Source organism: Miniopterus schreibersii, assembly GCF_964146895.1.
Source record: "Miniopterus schreibersii genome assembly, chromosome: 10".
Classification (NCBI taxonomy): domain Eukaryota; kingdom Metazoa; phylum Chordata; class Mammalia; order Chiroptera; family Miniopteridae; genus Miniopterus; species Miniopterus schreibersii.
Window position 1 is genome coordinate 14,731,241 of NC_138110.1, and position 26,413 is coordinate 14,757,653.

At 44.9% G+C, this 26,413-nt stretch overlaps 1 protein-coding gene across 2 annotated transcripts in view; it reads right to left on the bottom strand.

Annotated features, from left to right (window-relative positions):
- NEDD4L (NEDD4 like E3 ubiquitin protein ligase) overlaps window positions 1-26,413 on the bottom strand; it is a 311,310-nt gene that overhangs the window by 193,298 nt on the left and 91,599 nt on the right. For both annotated transcript variants that reach the window (XM_081149158.1, XM_081149157.1), the window contains exon 2: window positions 17,975-18,048. In XM_081149158.1, coding sequence (XP_081005284.1) covers window positions 17,975-18,048 — 74 coding nt within the window. The remainder of the gene's footprint in view (window positions 1-17,974; window positions 18,049-26,413) is intronic.

Consider the following 26,413-nt stretch of genomic DNA (forward strand, 5'->3'; position numbering starts at 1 on the left):
GCGAACCTGTCCCCCTGCGGAGCTGCACACCTGCACTGCCCTCTAACACAAGTACAGGTGCCTTGAGAACAAGTCCCCACACCAAGGACCATCATCAATTAGCATCACTGGTGCGAATTCAACTCTAAGCAAACCTGGTGTAACCCTCTCTCCCTGGCAGGGTGTGGTCCTGTTTTGGGAAATGGGCTTAGAAAAAGAACGCCTTCTTGTCCCCCAGAAAACAAGACTCCGTAAGAAACATTTCTGGAGTACACTATGCTAATAACCTTTAGAGAAAGTTTAGAAGCTGACCCAGCTCCTTAAGAAAACTTCCATGAGCCATCTTCGCACATGTACAACGAGGCCTCTGGGATTATTACCCTGGCAGCTGGTCCAGCAAGCCCTGAGCTGTGCTCTACAGGGTTTAAACCACCCCAGCAGGTGGCTGGTGGCAGAACCAAGAGCAGGAAAGCTCTGCGAGGAGGGCAGTCCCACACAGGACCACAGAGCCTTCCTCCCACCATGGGGCTGCTCCTCAGAGAATGGTGACCCTGAAACCATACACACCAACCAAGACACACCTACCCTCCTTCCAAAAATCCCTCCTACCAACATGGTTGAGCCTAAAGGTGCAGAAGTTTCTTCTTATATAACTAATTTTTCTTTAATTTTCATCTGAGGACATGCTTATTGATTTTAGAGAGGGGAGGGAGGGAGGGAGGGAGGGAGATCAGTCAATTGCCTCCCATATGCACCCCAACCAGGGATCAAACCCTCAACCTAGTATGTGCCCTGACCGGGAATCAAACCACCACCCTTTCAGTGTACGGGACAATGCTCCAACCAACTGAGCCACACTGGCCAGGCCCTAACTTTTTTTCTATACATGAACTTGGAACTCTATTGACATCCAAATGTGAAATAAATAAAATAGACTGAAAAAAGGGAAGATGGTAGAGGTAAACATTTTTTTTTTTTTAATTTAAAAAAAAAAATTTTAGGTTAAAAACTTTTTTTGCAAACTTAGATTGAGCCAAGCAGAACTTGGGTACATCCAAATTGATGGAAGTCATCTTAAATGATACCCACAACAGCAAGAAACAGCTGTAGAGAACGGGCCCACGGGTGCAATATAGAGCCTCAAAGTGAATATTCAATCACCCAAACTCGAGAGTGCGGTAAGAGCACTCTGCGAGGAGGGTGAGGAGCTGTGATGGTGCTCAGCCTACCTAGAGAACGCAAAGAACAACAGCCTGTCCACTCCCAGCTACAGATGCTCTAAGTCCCAACATAAGTCCCCATCACTGGGCCAATGTTTGCACCAAGGAGGGCCAGCTGGGTACAGACCACCTGCCTCGGGAGCAGCATTATACCCAGGGGCAACCCAGGTACCAGGAGGAAGCCTCCTCCAGCCAGGTCTCCCATGGCAGGCGGTCCAGGGGTGGAACACTGTAGGGCCTCAAAAAATGATCTGAAAAATCAAGGTACAAACCACAGGGGTCCAGCTTCAGCAACAGTAAGGGCCACTGCAAGTCACTTCCCGACAGACAAACTATGAGGTCATATCAGGCCAAGTCCTGGCTGCTCTGGACCTACAGGGATGGTGATCTGCCCTTCAATACAGTGGCTTCCGAGCTTTCTCAGTCTCTGCTTGACCACAGAAAAGGCTAAGCCTGAGATACACAGGATGACCTGGAAACATTTCCATGGAGCACTGTGGAGTTATAAACAAGCTAATAGGACGACCCCATGTAACTCTTATGCCCCCACCCCACCTGCAACACGCGAGCACGCGAAGAAAAGATCTGGGGGTTATGCTCAGAGCATCTATCTCAGGGTGGAAGGCCGAGGGGGGCTTTTCTTTCCTGTTTCATACATTTCTACTGAGGTTTCCACCACAATAAACTTGCACCATTTTCTACATCACTTAAACATGTAAATTTAAAAGTAAACCAAAACTCTCTCCACATCCGCCTTTCGGAAAGCTGTTTCTGATGTTCTGCCCATGAGCACTGCTGTGTTTCTTTTGGGGGGATGAAGGAACAGAATCGGTCCCTCTCTCTTCGATGGACTCTCTAGCTGTTTTAATATGTGTTTTTTCAACCCCGATTTTAGGCTCTGCTTTCAGTATTTATAACCTCGTCAAGCACTGCACCATGACTGTGCCATCCTCATGGTACCAGGGACACTCATCAAGCCTCAGACTCACCACAAAAGCCCAGGGAGATAAAGCAAGAGAAGGCAGAGGGTAGGGAGAGGAGGGCTCCAGCGACCACCACAGCTAACCCGCTGCACTCCCGCACCGTGGGGCTCCCATCACTTGGCCTGCGCTCTCCACCCATAGGAGGTAAAGGACCACTCCAGTCACATAGCATTTGCTTCTCAGCTAAGATGGTTTTAGGATTTGTTGTTTATTGATTCACCTGTTTTGCTTTGGAGGCCGGCTTTTTTTCAGGGAGAATTGTCTAGAGAAAATAAATAGACCCTGTATTTGTACAGTGTTTTAGCATTATCAGGGGCTGTCACAGGGAAACATTATCTCCTAGGGACAGTCCTAACGGCCCTAAGAACAAACCCTAATGTCTTAAACTGAAAAAAACACACACACACAAACTTTTAATATCATCTCAAACTGACAAACACTTTTCTCCCTAATTTCTCTAATGCCTCCCCAATTTTTCTGTCCCCCTGAAAGCACTCACGTCTTTCCTATTGTTTCTGGTTTTTGTCAGTATTTGCAGACATGAAGAAATGGGAGAGAAGGGCATTACTACAAAATGAGTTGGTAAGTGACCCATGCCATTTTCCTCCAGGGGTGTCTGTTTAAATAAGCCCTTTGATATAATATACCCACCAAGGCAGACTGCCCACAAAGACTCATGACTCCATCCCCTGACCCCAACGGAATTTTATAAAAAAAACAACAAACAAAAAAACACCTTCAAGTACAGTTGAGAGAAAATTAACCAATCATGCATTAAAAATACTTCTTAATAAAATTTATTTTTTTTTAATTTTTAAATTGTGGCTGCTATTGTTCTTTGAGGATCTCAATCATCAGTCTGAAAAGTAACACAGTCTGCATGCATCGTTACAAATTTAGCTACAGGAAAAAGATGACAGGAAGAAAAAACTTTAAAAAACCTCTCTCGTCTTTTCTGAGACTGCTTTGCACGTCATGACTGCTTCATTAACTTCTCCTGGAGTGCTAAGAACTCCCACAACCTCAGAGAGAACCATATGCAAAGTGGGGTTTTTTAAAATTCCAAAGCCAAATACAAATATGCTAGAGACAACCCACAACTGTGTCCCATAATTTGCATGGATATAGGCAACTGTTTATAATATTTATTTTTCCATATTAAGAATATCAGTCTGGGAATTTCTTTCCTAAAGAAAACTTGAAAGAGTCCTGAAGTTCTAATCCATAAAAATGTGAAATCAAGAGTGCATTATCGGTCATTTTGTCTATGGGACCACACTGGAATACAGTACCCTGCAAATAAAGAATTTTTATTTCTTCCCAACATCAGTTCATGAATCCTCTGCAGTCCATGGCATTTTATTCTTATGACTCTACAAATTCAAAAGAAGGAAATAACATGTATGCTATGTGTTGTCTACTTTATATTTGTTTGTTTTTTATTTTATATTTTAATTTATTGGGGTCATGTAGGTTAATAAGGTTATGTATGTTACAGGTAGACATTTCTATGATCCATGACCTGTATTTGCATCGTGTGCCCACCACCCACAGTCCAATCATCTTTCATCACCACGTCTTTGGCTCTCTTTACCCTTTACACCCCCCGCTTCCCTCTGGTAACCACCATATTGTTGCCTGTGTCTGTGAGCTTCAGTTTTACATCCCACATATGAGTGAAATCATATGGTTCTTAGCTTCTCCTGAATGACATTTCGTTTAGCATACTATTCTCCAAGTCCATCCACACCGTCACAATGGCAGTCTTGCAGCCTTTGTCACGGCTGAGCGGTGTCCCATCGTGTCCGTGTCCCACGCCTTTCTGCAGGCCTCTATCGCAGGACACTTGGGTTGTTTCTGAGCCTCGGCTCTTGTGCATAACGCTGCAGTGAACAGAGGGGGGCACAGACCTCTGGGAATGTTTTCAAATTCTTCGGGCAGGTACCCAGAAGAGGGGTTGCTGGATCCTATGGTAGCTCTATTCTTAATTTTTTAAAGAATCTCCGTACTGTTTTCCATAGTGGCTGTAGCAGTCTACATTCCCGCCTGCAATGAATGAGGGTCCCTTTTCTGCACAGCCTCTCCAGCACTCACTATTACCTGTCTTGTTGACAACAGCCACTCTAACAGGTGTGAGGCGGTATCTCACTGTAGCTTTTATACGCATTTCCCTAAGAGCTAGTGAAGCTGAGCATCTTTTCGTATGTCTGTTGGCCATTTGTATGTCTTCTTGGGAGAGGTGTCTGTTCAGGTCCTCTGCCCATTTTTTTAACTGGATCGTTTGTTTGGTGGCGGTGTACGAATTCTTTAGTATTGTCTACTTTAAAACCAACTCTGTTAAAAAGTAGGAATTGCTTAAAGTAAAATCTTTCTTTCCTCTGCATAACTGTCACCATTTGTTTTGAGAAGGATTTAAGCATCTTCCAAAACAAACAAGATCTGAATAAATTTTTAAAATTTAAAAATGTACTTTAAAAAGAACTCGAAAGGATTATTAGATTTGAATAGTATTTTTCAAGTCCAGAACAAAAACGCACCTGATGATCTGACCACCAGAGGGAGCTATAATTCCCCCAAATATACCTTGGCAGAGCTATTCATGAAGCCCTCTAGTTAGGGATGCTTCACAATTCCTCTCCTCCAGAGGACAGAGTGGCTAAGGGTAAGGCATTCCCTAAAGTTAAAGGCATTGTGGTAACTCTGAAGTAGGCAGGAGCTAGAAATAATGTGGTATGTGCTAGTAGGGAATTTTTATATTATTAAAATTTATAACCTGCATATTGTAAAGAATGAGGGTCATAAAGATACACACAGAATAAAATAAACAAGAAATTATGAAATGAGAGGGTAAGGAAAATATGGGCCTGCATAAATCACTGGCCGAGTACAAAAGCAGGGAAAATAAACTGAGCCTAGCTGCAGGAAGGGCGCCTAGAGCCAGGGGATTGTGTACCTAAAAGGGGTGGGCAGACTGAAGGCAGTCATGGATTTGGTGGCCCTGCACCAATGTGGGATGACAGTGGGGTGCAAAGGTGAAGGTCTAGCAGAGGAAAATCCTAACACTGTGCACGAGCAACCTCGGACCGATGCACAGGGTGAGGGAACAAAGCAGGGCCCCCACACCTGGGCAAGGTGGGTACAGAGGCAGGGGGCGCTCTCACAAATGAAAACAACTCAGTTGTGCAGAAGGGGAGATGGTGGTGGTTCTGGGGACCAGCAAAGGCCTAGAGGAGGAAGAGTGCAACCTCTGAGGGCAACATAGGGCTAACCATGGGAAAGACAACCGCAAGGGATGCACAGGAGGGCACCTATGTCAGGGTTAAGGAGCCAGGACCTTGATGTGAGGCGGTGAGTGACGGCTGAATGGTAGCAGAATAGAGTCTGTCTGAGAGAGAATTCTGTATACATGCGGAGGGGTGGGGAGAAGAGGGCAGATGGGAGCAGCATTTGGGAAGTCCTCTACAGAGACTGAGACCAGGCGTGGGGCTGGACAAATGAGAGAGCCAAGGACAATTCCTGGGTCCCTAGCTGGGATGCCTGGGTAGACTGTGAGTCACCAGCGGAGACATCATTCCAGAGAAAGAACAGTTTCAAATACTTTGACATTCCAGCCAAGAACCTATGGAAGGGCAAAGATCCTGAGTTGCATGGTCTCACCTAGTCATTCAAACCTCATTTCCAGGCCACAATGGTTTGACTATGTCTTTTAATAACACAGAGAAAATGAAATCACACTACAGGGAGCCAGTAACCCATTCTGGAAGAAAGAAATTTCCAAATTTCTCTTTTACAGTCCAGGCTGTCTAGATAACAGTAAAATCACTTGGACAAACTTAGAGCCACTGGTGGCAATGAACTAACTCCCAAGAGTCAGAAAGGGGGGCAGAGGGAGAGAAGGAGAGGAAGAGAGCACATGCGCACACAATAGACAACCAACACTATCATTTTCTCACTAGCAGAAAGGAGAGAAACTATACAATAAAGTTACAAGATTCACCCATTTTAATTTTTCAACCAGTTACCCCAAACTTGAAATGTGGTATTTCTTTCAAATACTTCTCTACTTTCCCAGCACAAATGCCTCATTTTGAGCATCTAAATATAACAGTGACTTGAAATAATAATCAGTTCTTCAACGAGAGAAGCACAACTGATGGAAATGCAAACCACCCTCAAAGCATGTTTATTGCCCACTCTTCTCTGTGTGCCGGAAGGAAGGTTAGCGCACTCATTTAGAGACAGGGCATGTTTTATTTTCCGTTTTTTTAAAATCCTCACCTGAGGACATTTTCATTGCTTTTACAGAGAGGGGAAGGGGGGAGGGGGCAGGAGGAGAGGAGAAATGGGGGGGAGGGAGGGAGGAACATTGATGGGCCACCTCCTACATGCGACTTGGCTGGGACTGAGGGTTAAACCCAAAACCCAGGCATGTGCCCTGATCAGGAATCGAACCCTCGACGCTTCAGTGCATGGGACTATGCTCCCACCAACCGAGCCACAATGACCGGGGCACCAGTCCTTTTAATTCACTGAGGAGTTACACATTGCAGGTTCCTTATTAAACATTACTTGCACTGAGATCATAAGCCTAAGAAATAGTAGAGAAAACAGGCAAATTTTCATTGTAATACACTAAAGTATTGTCTGTATCTGCTTGTATGCCTACAAATTCAATTTTATTTACTCACGTATTTCTATGCAAAGAAGTGAGAATTATTTTCTCAAAGACGAACATTTTACAGTCGTATTTATCTGTAGGCTTTCAAATACACAATGCATCTCTAAAAAATGTCATAAGCTATATTTTAAGCATGCTGCCTTTGAAGAAAAAAGAAAAAGCTACTGTAATATCTAGGAACCCATTCCCCTCTCCCCGCCAAAGTCAATACTGGCTGAATTCCTGTCTGTCACTGACCAACCAGAAGCTCAATGAAATTGTTTAATCTGGAAACCATGACCAAATGATACTGCACTCCCAGTGCTAAATATGTGTCATAGAGAATCAACAGCTTCCACTCTCGGGGGTGGCACACGATGGCCCATTGGCCACTAGCAAACAGCTATACCCGCTGTTTATATACCATCCTGGCTGCTTTTGTACCACCTCAGAGACGCAAGTCCTGCAAAGCCTCAGCTATTTACCCTCCGGCCCTTTACTAAACAAGTTTGCTGGCCCCGATTTAGATGAGTCCCTCAGCACCTACAAAAGGTTTTATTTACCATTTCAGAACCTGCCAGCTCAGCTAATCCTATTGGCAGTCTGAAAAGCCTCACTTTCAGGTCCCTCCCCTAAATATAAATATGAGGTAGAAATAATTTTAGGAAATCCATGACAATGTTTCTTAGAAGATGAAATAATACAATATATGAGATGTGTGTCTGAGAAATAGAATGTTTGGGGGTTCCAGACATATGAGCCCAAATTGGATTCTGGATTGTGCACTTTCCAAAGCATTACTTTTAGGTATAAGAATATTTTCACCTTCAATAAGGGTGTTTTTATCAGTGCAGATGTACAGTGAGCCCAGAGAGCATCATTCTCAAGGTCCCCCTGGGGCCCCACTGATGAGAATGGCTGGTGAGCCACCCTCGCCCTAAACCACAGGGGAACCATTAACTGAGAGAGAGAGAACTACCTCCCCACCCCCCACCCCCAGCGAGGAAACGACAGCAGGGATCCTCTGCCATCCAAACGCTGGACCTCACCTCTCTGCAGCACCTACCGGCTGGGTCTCTGCAGCCTTGGTTGTTCACTAGATTTTTGTTAAATAAATATTTTCTTCGTTATCTTACACATTCAGAAACACTTTCGCTTCTGGCTCATCTCACGTTGGCAACATTCCCTTCTTTACTCTTTCCTACCTCCCCCCAAAAGGAAAACTGAAACAAATACAGAGTGCTTGAAGATAAAGCCAGAGTAAAGCTACTGGGGGGGGGGGGGGGATACACAGACCTGCAGCTCCTCAGGTCTTTGCATAATATGAAGGGGAGGGAATAGCAGGAGGCAGAAGGCAGCTGGGGGCCCAGGACACCCCGATGTAATCCCCCAGGCATCTTGGGATTTCTGCCTCCGCTGATAATTGGAAGTGTAATGACACTGGATTAAATTACTGCCCACAGCTCTTCAGCTTTCTAATTTTCCAATTTTCTCAGGCTCTACTCTGACCAGATGAACAACGTTTATCAAGCATCTACTCTGTGCGGGGCCATCCTCAGCTTCCAACACACATCAGATTCTCGGCCCTACAGGCACGGTGACCAACAGGAATGAGGGCAGGAAGTCCTACAATCCTCCTGCTCTGTCAAGCCACCTGGCAGAGCAAAGGCTCCATGGGGATAGCTACATGTCCAGGCATCAGATCGAGGCAAAGGAGACTCTGAATGAGGGATTCTCGTTCAAGTGTCACCAGGGAACAGTATATAAATGTGGCCTACTTCGCCCCCTCATTCACCAAAACAGCAAAGACACAAAGAGCAGTTTATATGGAAATATTTGGAAGCTGATCAGATATTCCCTGCATTCTTGATTAGCGTTTTTGGTGGTTCACAATCATTTTCTAAATAGCCATCATCACAACACTGGCTATGGCTCAGCAAGCCTTGGGGCCTAACTCAGAAATGCTGGCCCTAGTCATGGACCCACCTGCCACTTCTAATGCTTCCCTCTGGAAAATCTGGTGGACCAAGTGGTGTGCCAGCTATGACTGACATTTTAAGAGGATGTTGCCTGTATCCATACATTAAAAAACCAGGAGGTATAAGGTCAGGAGGTACAAATACGTAAGATCTGTGTGGTTGTTATGGAATTAGAAGAGGTTTTCATTTGGAAGGAGAGGGTTAATATTCTTTAACATCAATTAGAATAAATAGTCTGAGAGTTAGGTTCTCTGGAGCTCTGTCATAGGGGTAATTATATGAGCTCTTTGGCGAAGGAACTGGAAGACAAATACTTTTGGGCCAACAGGCCATTAGTGTTGCTGTGATTCTCAGCAACGCCCTGGGTAGCTAAGGCTGTGCAATTAGGCCTCCACAGATTTGTGAGGAGCCTGCAGAGCATGAACACTGTCCCAGCAGAGTGAAAGGTGCTCTGCACAGCCTAAGTGGGTGAGTGTGCTGTGGGGAAGGGAGGGGCAGAGGTCAGCTCCACATGCCAAAGACCACCCAGTGCAGGGGTCAAAACCAAATGCAGCCCATCCCTCACCTTCAGGGTCATGTCAGTGGGAAAAGCCAGCCGCATGTATCCAGGAGGTGTGGGGTCTTCAGCCCCATAGAAAAGGCACACACAGCAGACATCTCCCGCCACATGGTGTCACACAAACTCAGGCTCAGTGTGTCTACATAGCTGAGATTTTCCAGAAACCTGGGAATCTGGATTTTTACTACAAAATCTCCCAAATGTTGGCTCAGGATTTCTCTATCTCTGTTTTAGTGCTCCACAAGCCAAATAAACACACCTATCAGTTCTGTCTAGTCCCTAGGGACTCACAGTTAGCAAACTCTGGCCTGAGGGTGTCCTAGAAGTGTTCACAGTTTAGTGAGGGGACTCTCAAGCCTTGAGAGTTCTCCACTAGTAAAAGGAGACTTATTTTGTGCAATGTTTTCAAAAAAGAATGAGGGAAAAAACCCACAATTTCTAATCCTTTGGGAGAAAAAGTGAATATTTAAAATTTACCCATGTTAGTGTGCAGCCAAAACATCACCTCACCCATTTCTTCCTGGTCACCTGGGGGGAAATAAAACTTGACAGTGAAGGGGACAAACGGGCCTCACATTAACCCAAGGATCAATTTTAGCACCACTGATTATGCGACAGACGACCAGACACTGTGTTCTTCCTGAGCAGACAGCACCCCCATTCCTGTCCCCAGAGTTCAAACTGAATTTGATCAAGGCTTTAGATCCAACTTGTAATATGCAGGAACCCCAGGAGAAACAAGAGCACATGATATGAAATTACAGGAAACAATCAAATGTGATGAATGAGACAACCTACTGACAGTTCAACATCATTTAAAAAGGGAGAGCCAACTGTTCTAGATTAACAGGGTCTTAAGAAACCTAACAACTAAATGCAATACAAGATTCTCAACTGAATTCACATTTAAACAACCCAACTGTAAAAGGCATTTTAGGGGCAGCTGGGGGAACTCAGGTGATGGGCTAGGTAAGAGAGTCCATTAGGCCACTGTTGTTCATTTAGTGAAAACCACATTGTGGGTATATACGAACATGTTCTTGTTTTTTTGGAGATGCAGGCTGAAGTATTTAGGGGCTAAATGTCGTAATGTTGTAATTCATGTCTGAATACTTCAGCAAGAAAAAAAGATGAAGCTAATGCAGCAAAATGTTAATAAGTGAAATCTAGATGATGGGGAAGGAGGCAGGCTGGTGCCACAGAGCAATCGCCACATGGCATCCAGTCTCCATCAGTCTCCGTCGCTCACTCCAGAAGGACTTCTTGCCTCGTCCCTCCAATGCCCTTGAACCCGTGTGTTTTAAATTTCAAATCACCAGCTGCCAAAGGAAAAAGTGATAGCAACCCAAACAGGTATAATTTGATGCTAATAGCCCAACATACAAAATAAAGAAGCAACTGTGAAGTGAGCGCCCTGGAACCTTCTGCACGGAGCATGAAATTCTAGAGTTGGTGGGCCTCAGCCAGCCCTGCTCTATGCGAAGGAGCAGCTGTAGCGTCTCAAATGCATCCTAAGTCACCTCAAATGAAGACTAGTCATGGCTAAGGAAAATGGGGGCAGGGTAGATCGAAAACTTGTATTAAAATGACCCTCTTCAGTTAATTGTTTGACCCTATGACAAAAGGTTAAATGTCTTGAGATACATGTATAACTGAAAAAGAATAAAGCTTGAAACTTGAACAGATATTCTAAGTTTAAAAAAAAACTTAAAAATATTACTTAATAAAGTACATCTATTCTATTTTTTTTTAATATATTTTTATTTATTTCTGAGAGAGGAAGGGAGAGGGAGAGACAGAAACATCAATGATAGAGTCATTGATCGGCTGCCGCCCCCCTACCCCCCGCCCCCAACTGAGGATCAAGCCCACAACCCGGGCATGTGCCCTGACCGGGAATTGAACCAGGATCTCCTGGGTCATAGGTCGATGCTCAACCGCTGAGCCATGCCGGCTGGGCAGTACATCTATTCTAAATCTAACGCCTGATGATACAATTTAAGTACTTGGTCAGCTGCCATCAAATACAATGGACAGTTCTTTAAATTTGCTTTAAAAAAAACCTAGTCATCAAACCTCAGGTTTTAGAAGGACCCACACAGTCTTCTAGTCCAATGGCCCATCCAATGGCTGAACTTCTGTCATTCAAGAACAGTATTAACCTACCATTGGAACGAGCACTGTAGTCAGATAAATCTGAACTCTTTCAGTTCCAGCACTCACTTATAGAGTTGTTTCTTCTTGGGCCGATGACAATCCCTCTGAACCTCAATATTCTCACCTAAAAAATGGAGGTAGGTACTACCTCTTCCTAAAGCTTGGGCAGAATCTGATGACACTGTCACATTCCCTGCACAGCTCTGGCTATCCTGTAAGCACCCTAAACAGTCCGTAATTAACTTACACTAATACCTCCTCAATTCACAGCTCTAGAACCTACTAGAGGTATAGGCTTTACAACTTACCTATCTTTCATATCTCAGGTTCCTTATGGGCAAAATGGGGGTACCTCCTGTAAATAGCTCCTGTGTCGTCAGCTCAAACTGTGCCTGGCCCATTGTACACACTCAATGAACATGAGCTACTATGATTCTCTCCTCTGCTTCCTTACATCCCATTTTAGGAAAGCATACTCTACAGAAAACACTAGAGGTTCCTCAAAAAATTTAAAATAGAACTACCTTATGACCCAGCAATTCCACTTCTGGGTATTTATCTGAAAAAAATCCAAAACACTAATTCAAATATATGCACCCCTATGCTCATTGTAGCATTATCTACAATAGCCAAGATACAGAAACAACCTAAGTATTTATTGACAGATGAATGGATAAAGAAGATATGGTACCTATACACAATGGAATATTATTGAGCCATAAAAAAGAATGAAATCTTGCCATTTGCGACAACATGGATGGATCTAGTGGGTATTATGCTAAGTCAGTCAGAGAAAGACAATTACCGTATGATTTCACTTATATGTGGAATCTAAAACAAAATAAACTCATAGATACAGAAAAATTGATGGTTGTCAGGTGGGAGGTGGGTTGGGGAGGTGGGTGAAAAAGGTGTAAGAAGTACCAACTGCTAGTCACAACACAGTCACAGGGATGTAAAGTACAGCATAGGGAATATAGTCAATAATACTGTAGTAACTATATATGGTGTCAGATGGGTATTAGACTTACTGGAGTGATCACTTCATAAGTTCCACAAATATCTAATCACAATGTTATACATCTGAAACTAATATAATATTGTATGTCAACTGTAATTTAAAAAATTTTAAAAGAAAAAAAGCATGATTTCTTTATTCCAAACTGTACACCTTTCTCTGTGGCAAAACACCAGGACTCATCGCTGCCACATCAGAGAGCATCTAAAAGCCTCCCCTGTAAGTCCAGAGTCGTCCCGCTGATTGATCCCTGCCTGTAGGTGGGGGTGAGGTTCCTGACCCAAGGCCTCCACTTCTTCTGTGTGGAATGACAGCCAAGCTGACCAGGGGTCTTGATCTTCCATTGCAGCCACAGCTAGGCCTCATGCACCCCACCTACAAGTTTCTGATTCCACCATTCCAAGACAGTGTGCTCCTCCTGTGGGGTTCCAAGTAGTAATTTCGCACAGACATCAGCATCCAATGGAGATCGCCCCACACCGGCCATTCTGCTGGCTCCCGAGACCCTTTTCTGACACCAGCCTTCGCACTTGCTTCCCATAAGCTCCTCTTTTCCACACTCACCTTTTATCCGGGTCCTAGGCAGGCCTCCTTCCCTGGCCTGCAGGGAGCCTATGTGACAATTACAAAAAGTACCTGCCCAGGATGCCAGGGTGGGGCGAGGGAGATCCCTGGTGAGCTAATGGCACCTCTGTGAGAATTAGAAAAAGTGGCTTTCCCTCCAGCCGGCAGGCCTGTCCACAGCACCCCATAATTAGGTTCTACTTATTGAATCCAAGTCAATTTACTGAGCAACAGCCATGTGCCAAGATCTCTGGGCTTACAGACAGGAATAAGAAGGGTTCTAGCCTCTGAGCCAACCAACTCTGCTGAGGCAGGGGCTGGGGGAGGAGGAAGGGCCTGGAAGCGCATGGCGCAGGGACAAGAGCTATTTTGTCCTCCCGGGCTGGGAGCTGAGATGTGCTGCCTGCTGCCTACTACCTGAACCGGGCCAGGAGTGAGTCATGCCAGAAAGGATGCGAGCTGATTCCACATCGAGGGGAAAACATAAGCAAAGGACACATGGCACATTTAGAGAATGGTGAGTTTTGAGCGACAGGGCAGGAAAAGGAGGGAAGGAGGGAGAGGTGAGGCAGAGAAGGTCCTGACCCAGTCGCTCTTGCAGTATATATTTGAGAATCTACTATGTGCTAGGCCTAGAGAATGAAAACTAAAATATAATCTAGCCATCAGAAGCTAAAAATCTATTTGGGGAGAAATTCTAATGGTAGAGCTACCCACAACACTTCCAGGTGTCGGGGCACACCAAACAGAAGAGGTCTGCCGGGGACTGTGAGGTGGCCCTGTGTGCCGAAGGAGATGACAACTGAGTCGGCTGAGTGGTGAAGGAGGAGAGGCTGGAGTTGCCCAGATTTCGGCGCGGGTAGGGGCGGGGGTGTATTCCGCAGGGAGGGGACTGCACCAGACAGAGGAAAGGAGGGTGCTGGGTGCAGGGGAGAGGGACCGTCCGCTGCGTGGAAAGGCAGGCTGTGGCCAGAGGTGGGGTGGGGAGAACAGGGCCAGAAGCCTTGGCTTACCAAGTTCCACAGGGACATCAACCCTACACCTTACCAGGAGGCTGGGATTGACTCCACAGGCAAATGCAGGCAGGTAGGGGACCTATATGCATTAGGTCTGGGCCCGCAGCAGAGTGGACAGTGGAGGTGAGGAGGTGCTGGTGCATCACTTCAGAGGCCAATTCAAGCCAATCCACCCACAAACACTGAGGTGGGGGTGGGGCGCAAAGGAGGCGGAATGGACAGGTACAGAGGACCTCTCACCGAAAGGCTGTCTCCTCAATCCCCTAACTAGGCTTTATCTCATGAAGACAACTGGCTCAATTTCAAAATGGAAGTAAATACCCAATGGACACAGTTTCCACATAGTTTTACTTCCTTTTTGACGTTTTACTGGCATTTTATGCATGGCCTACTTTTTGAAAAAGACTTTCTTTCGCTCGGCTTCTAAAAAAAAAAAAAAACACTTTTTAAAAACATCACATCGCATTTTTTTTCCATAGTATGGATTATAAAGGTTGATGTCTCTGACCTGGGGTGACCAGTCTCCACTCACATCCTACGTCCTGACATCCCATTTGATTTAGCATTTGTTCCAGACAAAAGTATCCCTGTTCAGATCATATGACTGCCCCTCTTCGAACTGAAAGTACGGTCCAAAAGAAACCACCTTTCTCTACGGCTGCCATTTCCACACAGACCAACTGCTCAAATGTTCAAGTTGAGCAGCAGGTCCGTTATCAGATCTTCTTTCCACAAAGGCTCTTTAATGAAGTTAGACTTTGCTGGAAGGAAGCTGGTATTCTCGGAGCTGGGTTGGGACAGAGAGCGGAAAGGAGAAGGGCCTTTCAGGTGCAGGCCTCCCAGGGTTGAACACCCCCATCTCAGCTCAGAGCCTGGGCTGCAAACTCCAGTCCTCTGAGCTGTAGCCTCAGGCGGCCTCCTGGGGCTGAGGACCCCAGGGAGACCTGGAGTGCATGCTCCCCACCCCAGCATCACCATCCCTCCACCAACAAACACATCCTGCCTCTTTTCTCCTACCCATCTCCCTGGGAGACTAAGGAGAGGTAGCCCCAGAGAACCTAAATCCTGTCTGTCAAAACATCCAAGGCTATATTATGCGATTTCTACCACTTTGAACTTGCTAAGGCTCTTTCTCAGGACAACAGGCCTTCCTCTCTGTCCATGGCCCTTTCTGAACAGGAGCTCGGTTCCTCCCCAGGCCTGCTTCTGCGCAGGGAGAAGGAAGGGGGGGTGGAGGGAATATTCAGCGACAGGTTGGGGGAGGAGGGGTTCTGAAGGACACAGAGAAAAGGGTCTCACGCCAGCAGAGAGCAGAGGACACACACTAGCAAACCTCCCACACGTGTGGCTGCTCCCTCAGACATACGTGAGAGCTGCCAGGACCAGCCCCCCGAGTCCAGCACGCCAGTTACAAGGGGACCGCAACGAGGTGGTCTGAAAGGCTGTGCCTGTGATAGCGTGCAGAAGGGTACAGGTCAAATTGGGCAGAAGATGAAGGTGATGAATGATGCCACTCTAGAGGGACATACCAACATGCCACGGACCCGCTCCGCCACCTAATCCTTCTGTCTTAGCTGCCTCACTGGCAAATGCGTCGTTAAAGAATCGTGACACTCAGAGAAAGCTGCCATCTGAGAGAGGTGGGGAGGAGCGTGTGGTATATTTATGTTAATATTTATGTTGTATTTATCAAACTAAGGAAATTTAGGACAGAACTAAGATTTAAAGCTTCTGGCTCATTTTCCGACACTGGGTCCATTCAGACACAACACTATTTAGCTTTCTAATTAACATCTTGAAGCCTTATCGAGAATTCCTTTCTACCCTGTCGCTAAGAAATGACCCTGCCTCTTCTCATATAAACAGTAAAAACTTGAGGCTTGTATCCAACGATCTGAATCCTCATGCCACTACCAATTTTAACCTCAGACCTTCTGAACATAAATACAATCTGAATCCATTTCATTTTTTTAATGAAGGGTTTTGGATAAAACAAAACAAAAACAATCAAAAATTTTTTTTTAAAAAATCACAGAAATTTTCCAAATCCAATTTCTATAAAATGCAAAACTATCAAATGCATGCAAAAGAGTAAGTGTGGCCCAGCCTGCGTGGCTCAGTAGTTGAGCATCAACCTACGGTCCAGGAGCACATGCCCGGGTTTCGGGCTCAAACCCCAGCAGGGGGCGTGCAGGAGGCCGCCGATCAATGACTCATCATTGATGTTTCTCTCTCTCTCTCTCCCCCTCTCCCTTCCTCTCTCTGAAATCAATAAAAATATATTAAAAAAAAAAGAGTAAGTGTGAACAACAGGCATTTTTGACATACGGGCACAGTCTACTAGTCAGCATACAAATGTCTAAATTAAAAAAACCGTTTGCCCTGTCTTGTTCTGTAGGATAAAGATACTGAAGAAGACATCTCTGCCTGGATGAATTTCTACGCTGGTAAAAGACAAGCAAACCATAGAGCATTAGCACAGGCACATGGTAAATAAGTCAGGGCAACCTCATGGACAAATGAGAAAGAACCTGCCAGTGGGGCCTGCTCCCCTCCCACATCACAGAAGCTCAGGCTGTTAGTGTCCCTGTGCGTGAGGTTTCCTGTGACATGGCCCAGGTAGCTAACCCTCAATTAGTCACTTGGGGACATGTAAGTATGGAAAATTTCTTAAAAGATGTCCCTGACATCTAACTTGCATCAGTTTTTCTTGGTAATTTTTCTAAGAGCTATAGTAGTACCTTACCAACTTCTCTGATGGGCAAAACTAAAACTCTATTTGATGACAGGACAGACAATAAAGAGGCTTGCCTCCCAAAGGCAGGAAAATCTTCATCTGAGTCCATGGGAGGCTGAGGTAGCTAGACAGAAGGAGGGCTCCTTACGAAGGGTCTCCCACGTCAGCCTGAGGCCCTGAACCGGAGGGTCACTACAGGGGATGGTGCAGGGGACTCACGGATGATCCAGTGTCATAATGACCAGCAGCAGCCACCATGGCCCTCATGGTTAAACCCCATGGTGTACCCAACGAGGAAAGGACACTGGACAGGGGACAGGAGATTTGTTCTAGCGCTACCAGCTTATATGACCCAGGCAAGCAGCAACCTTTCTGGGCTTAAACTTTAGTCAACCATAAAGGAAAGCTGGACTGGGACATCTAGTGTCTCCTCTAAGTCTGAAGTTCAAAGGTCTTTGTTCTCCAAAATCTGGTTCCAACCCTGTTCCCAGTGGCTCTAACCTCACTCTGCTGCCCATCCAACACATAACACAACGCACTGCAAAAAGCAGACAGGAACAAGAGGACTGAGCTAAAGATAGTACATGAGTATCGGTGCAAAACTCAAATAAAAAAGCTAGACACTGAAAAGATCAGGTTGCTTCCCTGCTAGAAATCACTAAATGCATCCAAATTACCAAACCTCTTACTTCAGATTGTATTTGCCAAGGAATATGCAGGTTTCTCAGGAACAAAATGACACTTTTATCTTTCCCTAAACTAGGAATTTTTTTTTTAAAGGGATATATTAAAATGAGCACAGACTTATTCCCAAACTGTATTTTTCCACTGTGAAAAACAGAAACATCAGAATCAATTTTCTCATGAAATCAACCCATAGAAGGACTAGTCTGTTGACCACTGTCGTGCAAGGTCTAGGCCCTGGCGCAAAATGTGGTCCCTGGACCAGCCGCTTCAGCATCCCAGACTCAATCAGAAACTGCAGGTGGAGTCCCGTGACCTCTGTGTTATGAAGGCCTCAGGCTGATCCTGCTGCATGCCTCGGTGAGAACAGTGCTTGAGTTTAGCAAGCCTACAAAAAGACTACCAAAAAAAGTAAACATACCTGGCTCCAAAGATGTCTTTTTTGGCGAGATCAATTCCAGAAACAACCTTCACTCTCAGAACACGTGATTCTCCCTGTTGGAGGGGGGTAAAAAGAAAAGTTTAAAAAAATAGACCTTCAATGGATCACACTGTCACCCAATATGCAAAGTCAATGATTCCTCTTCAGGCCAGAAATGAAACATAGAACAAACCAATTCAAGCAGAGGCCAGTGCTCCTTACACTTAAGTTCAAACAGCTACATTCCGCCCAGCTCAAAAGTCCAATGACCCTACAAATTTAGAGCATCTAGATAAACTGAGCACAAGTTTAATTCAAACTAGGTCTTGCAGATCAACTATTTCTGCCACTGATAGGAAGTATTTCCAGGTTGTGCCAGGAACACAACCACACACATGGAACCACCTAGATAAATGCCCAAATGCAACGAGGTACCATAAATTTAATAAATAATTTCCCCTTTGAAGTGTACATATTTGTGTGAGTGGCCTGAAATGGGAAGGAATTTCATGTGGCAAAAATATTTCTTCAACATTATGGTTTCAAAATATCAGTGCTGACAAGCAAACATAATTCCTCGGTTCTGGTAAAAAGAATTAAAAAGACCATCCTAAATGGAAATCATCCCAAATCATCTCAGAATTCATTCATCTGTTTACTCATTCATTCCAATAATTTTCTAAGCGGCTCCTATGCACTGGGCATTGAGCTAGATCTTGAAATACAGATATGAATATGCTTGTGGTCTGCTCAAAGTGACAACGGCACAGGACCCCCCGCTGGAGAAGTATTTAAGGCTAAGACATTCAGGACAGATCAGAGGGCTGAGAAGGAGGTAGCAGGCAGAAGTCCAAGATAATGCACAGGTTTCCAATGTGGGTCACTAAGTGTTAGCATAAAACAGAGGACTGAGTTGAATTCAATGAGTCTATGAAACAATCAGGTGCAAAAAAATAAATGACTAAACTGATAAATGGGAGAGATGTCTAGTCTGGGATAGATTTGGGAGTTACCCATGTAGAGTTGGTAGTTACAACTAGAGGTTAATGGAAAGTTATCCCAAAAGAGTGAAAAGAAAAAATGGCTAGGAATGAAGCCCTTGGGACACAAGCACTGAGGAGGAAGAGAGAAGTACTATGAAATGCATCTACCCCATGTTTAGTCAAAACCTAGGTGAGAAAAAGAAAACCTAAGTGATTACGCAGATCATGTCAGGGAGAAATAAAACATCCCTGGGATGAGTCTAAGATGCTGAAGCTTTGTCAATTAGCCACCAGATCAAGCCGGCACACGTGCAATTGGAACCCATGCTTGAGATCACTGACTCTCCAGGTTTCTTCCAGCCATTCAACCGTCCTTCCCACCATCCAGCCCCGACACAAGGCTGCTCACACACAAACACAGCAGGACACAGGTGTGGTTCACAAGAGGCTTCTCAACTTGTGTGTGCTTATGACCACTTTCAAACGAGGCTGCACTCACGTTCGGCAGGATGTGATGTGTTTGGCAGCCTTCATGAAAGGATTAAGACAAGTCAGGAATAACTACTATGCATAACAGTGTCCCCAAGTGTTTACCGAAGTCCCTCGTTCCTGTAACTGCCAGGTTTACTACCCTGGCCTTTCTCTCACACACTCACCTCACAGGCCCTTGTCAAAGATTCTCTCAGCACAGATGTTATCTAGGGTAAGGCTCTGTTCTGCCTCACAGCAGGCTGTCCCCCACTGTCAATCACTTGGCATCTCTCATGGCCATCTCAGTCAAGGAATGTCACAAAGTATTTTTAACACATCAATCACAATTTGGCAACATAGCTTCATAGAGCTCATAGTATACCTGGGAAGCGTCTGGGCCCACTAGTGTCCACAGCATAAAAACCATGAGAACCATAGTTAAAACCAAATCCTAGGGGTTAAAGACTTTATGTGAGGTGCAGTGAGGACTCATTTAGAAGAAGAAATGGAGGACAGGGAATGTATTTTCTCTGTCTCCCCACTGAGCAGTGACTTTTTTTTTTTTAATGTCTTTATTAATTTCAGTGAGAGGGAGAGAGATAGAAGGATCAATGGTGAGAGAGTCATTGATCAAGTGCCTCCTGTATGCCCCCTACTAGGGATCAAGCCCGAAACCCGGGCATGTGCCCTGACCGGGAGTCGAACCCCGATCACCTGGATCCTAGGTCGACGCTCAACAGCTGAGCCACGCCCGCCGGGCTGAGCAGTGACTCCTTCAGAGAATCAACTCAGGCAGCGCACCAGGTCTGTTTCCACACCCAGCCTTGCACTTGGGGCTGATTTGGGGAAGATAAAGAAGGGACTGTGTCTAAGATGGAAACCAAGATATAGTCACCAGTCACAGCAAAAAACAAGAATTCTAGTAAGAAACCGTCTCTCCCTCTTGTAGTGCTTGGAAGTCTCAGAAATCCCAGGCAGTGTTCTATACTTTCCACAAACTGGATAGGGGCTCAACTGAACCTTGTTTGGATTGGAAGGAACAGGGTAAGCCCAGCTAATACCCGACTCCCTGAGGTTCACATTAACGTTGGGTGAATGTTCTTACATTGGGTGGGTGGACCTACTTTCCAAAGGCATACGTTTTCAAATCAGCCAACATTTATATGAATAAGTAAAAAAATAAGTAAAGGAATAACTGAAATTTTTATGGAAAATGATTTATTTACTTAGTAAACATGAGCACCTGTTCTAAGATCTGGGGATATAATAATACAAGATAAAACACCCCACCCTACCAGTCCCACATCCTAGTGTTACTGAGAGTGCATTATACAAGAGCTCACAACTATATCGGCAAGCAAATCCAGAGTCTGCAGGGCAAATGGAAATACATGATGGTAATAATTTTAAGTGCTTTATTGAGCACTTAACATTTTGTACACACACCCTTTCACTAAACAAATTCTCATTTAGGAATCAATCCTAAGAAAATAAGAACAGCTATGTGCACAACACAAACAAAAAAAAACTAAAAAGATAGTTCCCAAAGCATTTTTTTTTTAACTGAAAGAAATGGAAAGTCCCTCAAAGTGGACAGCTAAACATTTCTAGCAATTCTGTGCAAAGGGCTACAATATGGTCATTGAAAATATGTGTGAATCTGTAGTGGCCTTCATTCATTCCACAAGTATTTACTAATTTCCCACTACCTTGTGCCAGGCACATAATCTGAGGATACAGATGTGAGCAAGATGGAGTTCCAGCCTGGAGAACCCACCATCTAGAAAAAAGACAGACATAATACAAATACACAATGCAAAACAAACAAGCACAATAATTTCTGAGGGTGGTAAGTGCTTTGATGACAAGACGAGAGTAAAATATAAGCAACTAAGTAGAGGGAAAGGGAGAGGATATTGAACATTTGAGCTGAAACCTGAAGGAGAAAGAGGGTGCTGATGGGGGAGGGCAGGTCATGCAGGGGTGCTAGCAATTCCCAAGGCATGAGGGGAGCAAGTCTGGCATTATAGGGAGAGGCTAGTGTGGTACGGTAGAGCCAGAGACCCACGAGGCCAGCCTCACTTGATAGAGGGTGGCCATTATTCCAACCCCCTTTGGAAAGTCACAGGTAGGGGAGTGACAAAATTTGACTTAAAGTCTTTGAAAGACCACTTTGGTTTTTTGGGGGAATGGACTCTTAGGGAACAAGAACAGAAGAGGGAGACCAATTAGAAGATCTGGCAAGAGACGGTAAGCTTTGCATAGCATAAAGACGGAGAGGTGACCAGATTTAGCATACAAAAACATGTTTGAGATGAACTAGATATTAAAATTTCAAATCGTTTATACAAATGAGTTAGAGACCAGCAGCAAGTTGTTCAACAAGCTGCCTCCCTTTTCCACTTGGACCCACAAGTAAACTACATTTCCCAGCATTCCTTGCAATCAGGGACAGCATGTGACTAGGTTCTGGCCAATAGAACGTGGCAGAAATGACGGGCGGGAGGGGGGGTCCGTATTTTCCAAACCAGGCCCATAGACCCTCCCACTCCCCATGCTCCATCCTCTCCCCATCTTCCAGGTCAATGAAGATCCAGAAGGCCAAGAAGAGGGAAACTCCATGAAAGGAGCGAGTGGAAAAGAGCATCCCCACCCCTCCTGCCCCCTCCACCTACTGACTCTGCCCAGGCAGCAAGCTGGAAATAGCCTTATACTGTTTATTCCCCCTGAAAACTGAGAGCTTATCATATACAACATAATCTCATTTAAAAATAAATATCAATTATATGCACAGGAAAAGATCTAGAAAGAATGATGTTAATAGCAGTCACTTCTGGATAATGGATAACTTCTTTTTGCTTATCTGGGGTTTTTTTCCATTTTGAAACATTATTTTGGTTTGAAAACTAAATTTCTGTAGAAACTTCATAAAATACAGAAGGAAAAAAAAAAAAAAGAGAGAACAATTTAAAATCACAGGTTTAGCCCGGCCAGGCGTGGCTCAGCGGTTGAGCGTTGACCTAGGATCCAGGGGATCGGGGTTCGATTCCCGGTCAGGGCACATACCCGGTTGCGGGCTTGATCAATGACTCTCTCATCATTGATGTTTCTATCCCTCTCTCTCCCTCTCCTTTCCTCTCTCTGAGATCAATAAAGATATATTTAAAATAAATAAATAAAAATTTAAAAATAAAATCACAGGTTTAGAAATCCAGGCTTTTGCATTTCTAAAATGAATAAACCTTGTCATAAGAAAAACAAACCTACAAGTTATATTTTAGCCAACTCACAAAGGTACAGAGCTGTATATTCGGAAGGTATGAAAAGGGTTCTCTTATGTAACATGTGGGCGATAGCTGGGAGATGAAAGGGAGAGAGGGGCTTTATTGAGCACTTACTATTTACAAGCAGCTGTTGTAGGAAATTTACTTCAATCTGAAGTTAAGGGCAGGGAGCAGGAAAGAGACTGTTACTCTATAAAAATCGTTTTTACACATGGGGTTCAGACACACAGCAAAAACTTCTTATCTCTGTTTCCTCCAAATAACGAGCTTGCACACAGATAAGCAGCCACCGTCATCCCGTAAGGAAACACATGACCAGGTGTGTGACTAATTGGTGTAGGCCCCGAGCCAAGAAGCCGAGCCACTGTACCTCCTGAAGCATTTTATTACTTTCATAAAATCTATGCATGACATTTTGGTCGCTGGTTATGACTCCAGGAGAATTAAATATTTAACTAAGGTGGCTCTGACACTGGAAATATTATTTGGAGATAGAATGTACAATGAATGCAGAGAAAGCACAAGCACAGAAGAGGTGAGGCTGAATGACTACAGGTATCCTCTTGATTTCAGTGTCTCTTCTTGTTACTATCAATCTGTTAAAGTAACAGAGATGGTTCTATGCACCTGACATGTGTTTTCTTTCCCACTGAATTTTCTAATTCTTCATCAAGACATAAAGCAAGGTGAGTGGCATAGAGGAAGGCCCATCTTATAAACAGGCGGTATTCAGAAGGCTCATTTGTAAGACAGCCTGCTCATATACACTGTGTATAAGAGGCTATCAGATTCCCATGCCTGCCCACAAGGCCTGTTACAAAATCTATCCAACTTGTTCCTATGGTGAAACAAACCTCAAGTTCCAACTCAAAACAAGATACTAGAATTTACCTTTTCTCCTACAGATGTGCCTTGAGAAGGTAACTTTATATCTGATTCCTTATTCTTCACAATGGCAGCTGATCTCCCCCCCTCCCAAAAAATGGTGATATCTGGGGTGGGAAATAGTGTTCTTTCCGCACAGGGAGCCACTGTGACCCAGGTGTCACGTATACCAGCTGTCCACGAGGACAAGGAAGTCCGAAGTCAGGGACTGGCACATCTTAACCTTCTCCCCTAAATCAATTTATGTATTGACCTTCCACAAACTACATGTTGTTTATACTTCTAGTGATTACCCGTGACACCGCAGGCTCACAGTGAACACTCCCCGGATTAAAGAGGTGATCACTATTTTTTTAAACATACGCAGTGTCCACCCTGTGCCTGCTACACCGTAGATACCGTTCATCTTCCCACGCCTCCCTGCTCTTGCCCCAGCTATGAGACAAGACCCTGTTGCATGCGTTTCAGAGCTCTCCTGCGCGCCTCTCCTCCCCACCTCATCCCACGTTCTCGCCATGGCCAACTCCTGCCATATCCTGTCCTCTCCGCCTCCCGCCTTTCCTCCCCAATTCCCACCCTCTGCGCCTTGTCCCTCTTCACTCTCTTGATGGGCTCCCGACTTCACACGGCTGGCCCCTCTCCTCACTTTTCACTCTCTCTGTTCTCCACTTTGGCCTTCAAATTACACATTCAACAAAAATGTGCTGAGTGACCGTGACATCCAAGACATTGTGCAGGCAGAAAGGAGGGGCCCAAAACTGAACAAGGCACATTCTTCTCTGCCCGAGGGGCTTACAGTCTGCTGTGGAGATCAGATCTACACATACCTAAAATATACCTAGAATACAGGTGGAATAGAGACAATAAGATGTGTGTGGTGAGAACAAAGATACAGGACGGAAAACACGTCCAGCTCAGGCTCAGCCGATTCCGATGACAGCAAACAGCCCGGCCCACAGGACCGTTGGTGTCCGCCACTGGCACACCAACACGTGCCATTCTAAACGAGGAAGTCCCTAGGACATTTGTTCCAGGAAAAAAAGGGAGAAACATAGGATTCTGCACATCTAAATTTCTCAACCTTTACTAAATCATGACTATTATTATACCAAGTGGAAAAGTTAACAAATGGGAAGAAGTGAAAGATGACCCTCTACAGCAGAAACATAATTTAATGGTCAAGGTGACTACGTTTTAGAAATTATGTTGTGTGGTTTTAAAATGTCTACGAGCTGATATTCTTCTCTTCAAGAGGTGGGGCTTAGTTTTCCGCCCACACCTGGGCTTAGTGAATTCTTTCGAATAAACAGAATATGGAGGATGTACGTGTGTGTGTGACTTTGAAGATAAGGTCCTAAAGGTACTGTGGCCCCCTCCCTCCCTCTCCCTTTCCCTCTTTCTCTCTCTCTTTCTCAAATCAATCAATCAATAAAAATTTTTTTAAATAACTTTTAAAAAAGCCCTGGCTGGGTGTCTCAGTTGGTTGGAATGTTGTCCTGTACACCAGAAAAAAAGCTGTGGGTTCAATTTCCGGTCAGGGCACATACCTAGGTTGTGGGTTCAATTCTCGGCCGGGGTGCATACGGGAGGCAACCAATTGATGCCTCTCTTTTTTCCTCTCTCTAAAAAGCAATAAAAACACATCCTCAGGTGAGGATTAAAAACTAAAAAGCATGGCATTTTAAAGGCAGAATTAACAGAACTTGGTGACTTGCTCAGTATAAGTGCGGTGGCTGTGTTATTTTAGGGAATTTGGCACCTGATGTCCTGTAAGAACAGTCAACTTTGAAAATGAAGCAACTCCAGAAGCTTCAGGATACATGACCTTAAGTATAAATTGTTTTTTTAAATTCCAGAAAAGATGACGATAACATTAGAGAGTAGCTGTGAAAATTACACCTGCCTATAAAACCCCAAATTCACTGTCTTCACTGATAGCCTCGTGTTATCAGTAACAGCAGGAGAGTCCACAGACTAGCATAACCTCAATCGCTCCTTCTTTCAGAAGCTACTGAACCCTGTCACATGCCCCACCCAGTGTAGCTGCTGCTCATGTGTGGCAGCTTCTCTTCATCCTAACTCACCTGTCACCTCATTTACCTGAGTTTTTTTTAATTTTCATTTATTGATTTTAGAGAGAAAGAGGAAGGGGAGGAGAGACAGACAGGCAGAGACACTGATTTGCTGTTCCACTTATTTATGCATTCATTGGTTGATTCTTATGTGCCCTGACCGGAGATCAAACCCTCCACCTTGGCATATGGGGACAACACTCTAACCAACTGAGCTACCCAGCCAGGGCCAATCTTTCTAAAACGTCTCTTCCCCACGGACCAGTGGATCAGACTGGACCTCCTTGGCCTGGCACTGACGGCTCACCACAGCCTGCTTTATCCCCAAAGTCCCTGTGCTCTTCCCAGTGACACAATTCCCTTCTTCCCTGAACTTTCCCATGCAGCACCCATTCACCCCACCGGTCTGCTGAGGCCCATGCAGCTCTTGCACCAGAAGTGCTTACTCTGTGCTGAAAGCAGACCGAGGGGTAAGGAATCCACATGAGAGTCCAAGCGCACAGGGCTTCACGGGCTGTGTCATCAGGAGAACACACACACACGAGTAATTACAAGGTGACGCAGTCAGTTTAATACCAGCAATGGATGGGTTCTGTGAACTCAGACAAGGAAGGAAGTTAATGCACCTGCGAGGGGGTGTGGGGAGGGAAATAGAGCATAACGCTGAGGAAAGCCCAGGCGAGCAGGCGCCTGAGCCAGGCCTTGAAGAATGGAGAAGAGAAGGGGCGAACCACCTGAGACAAA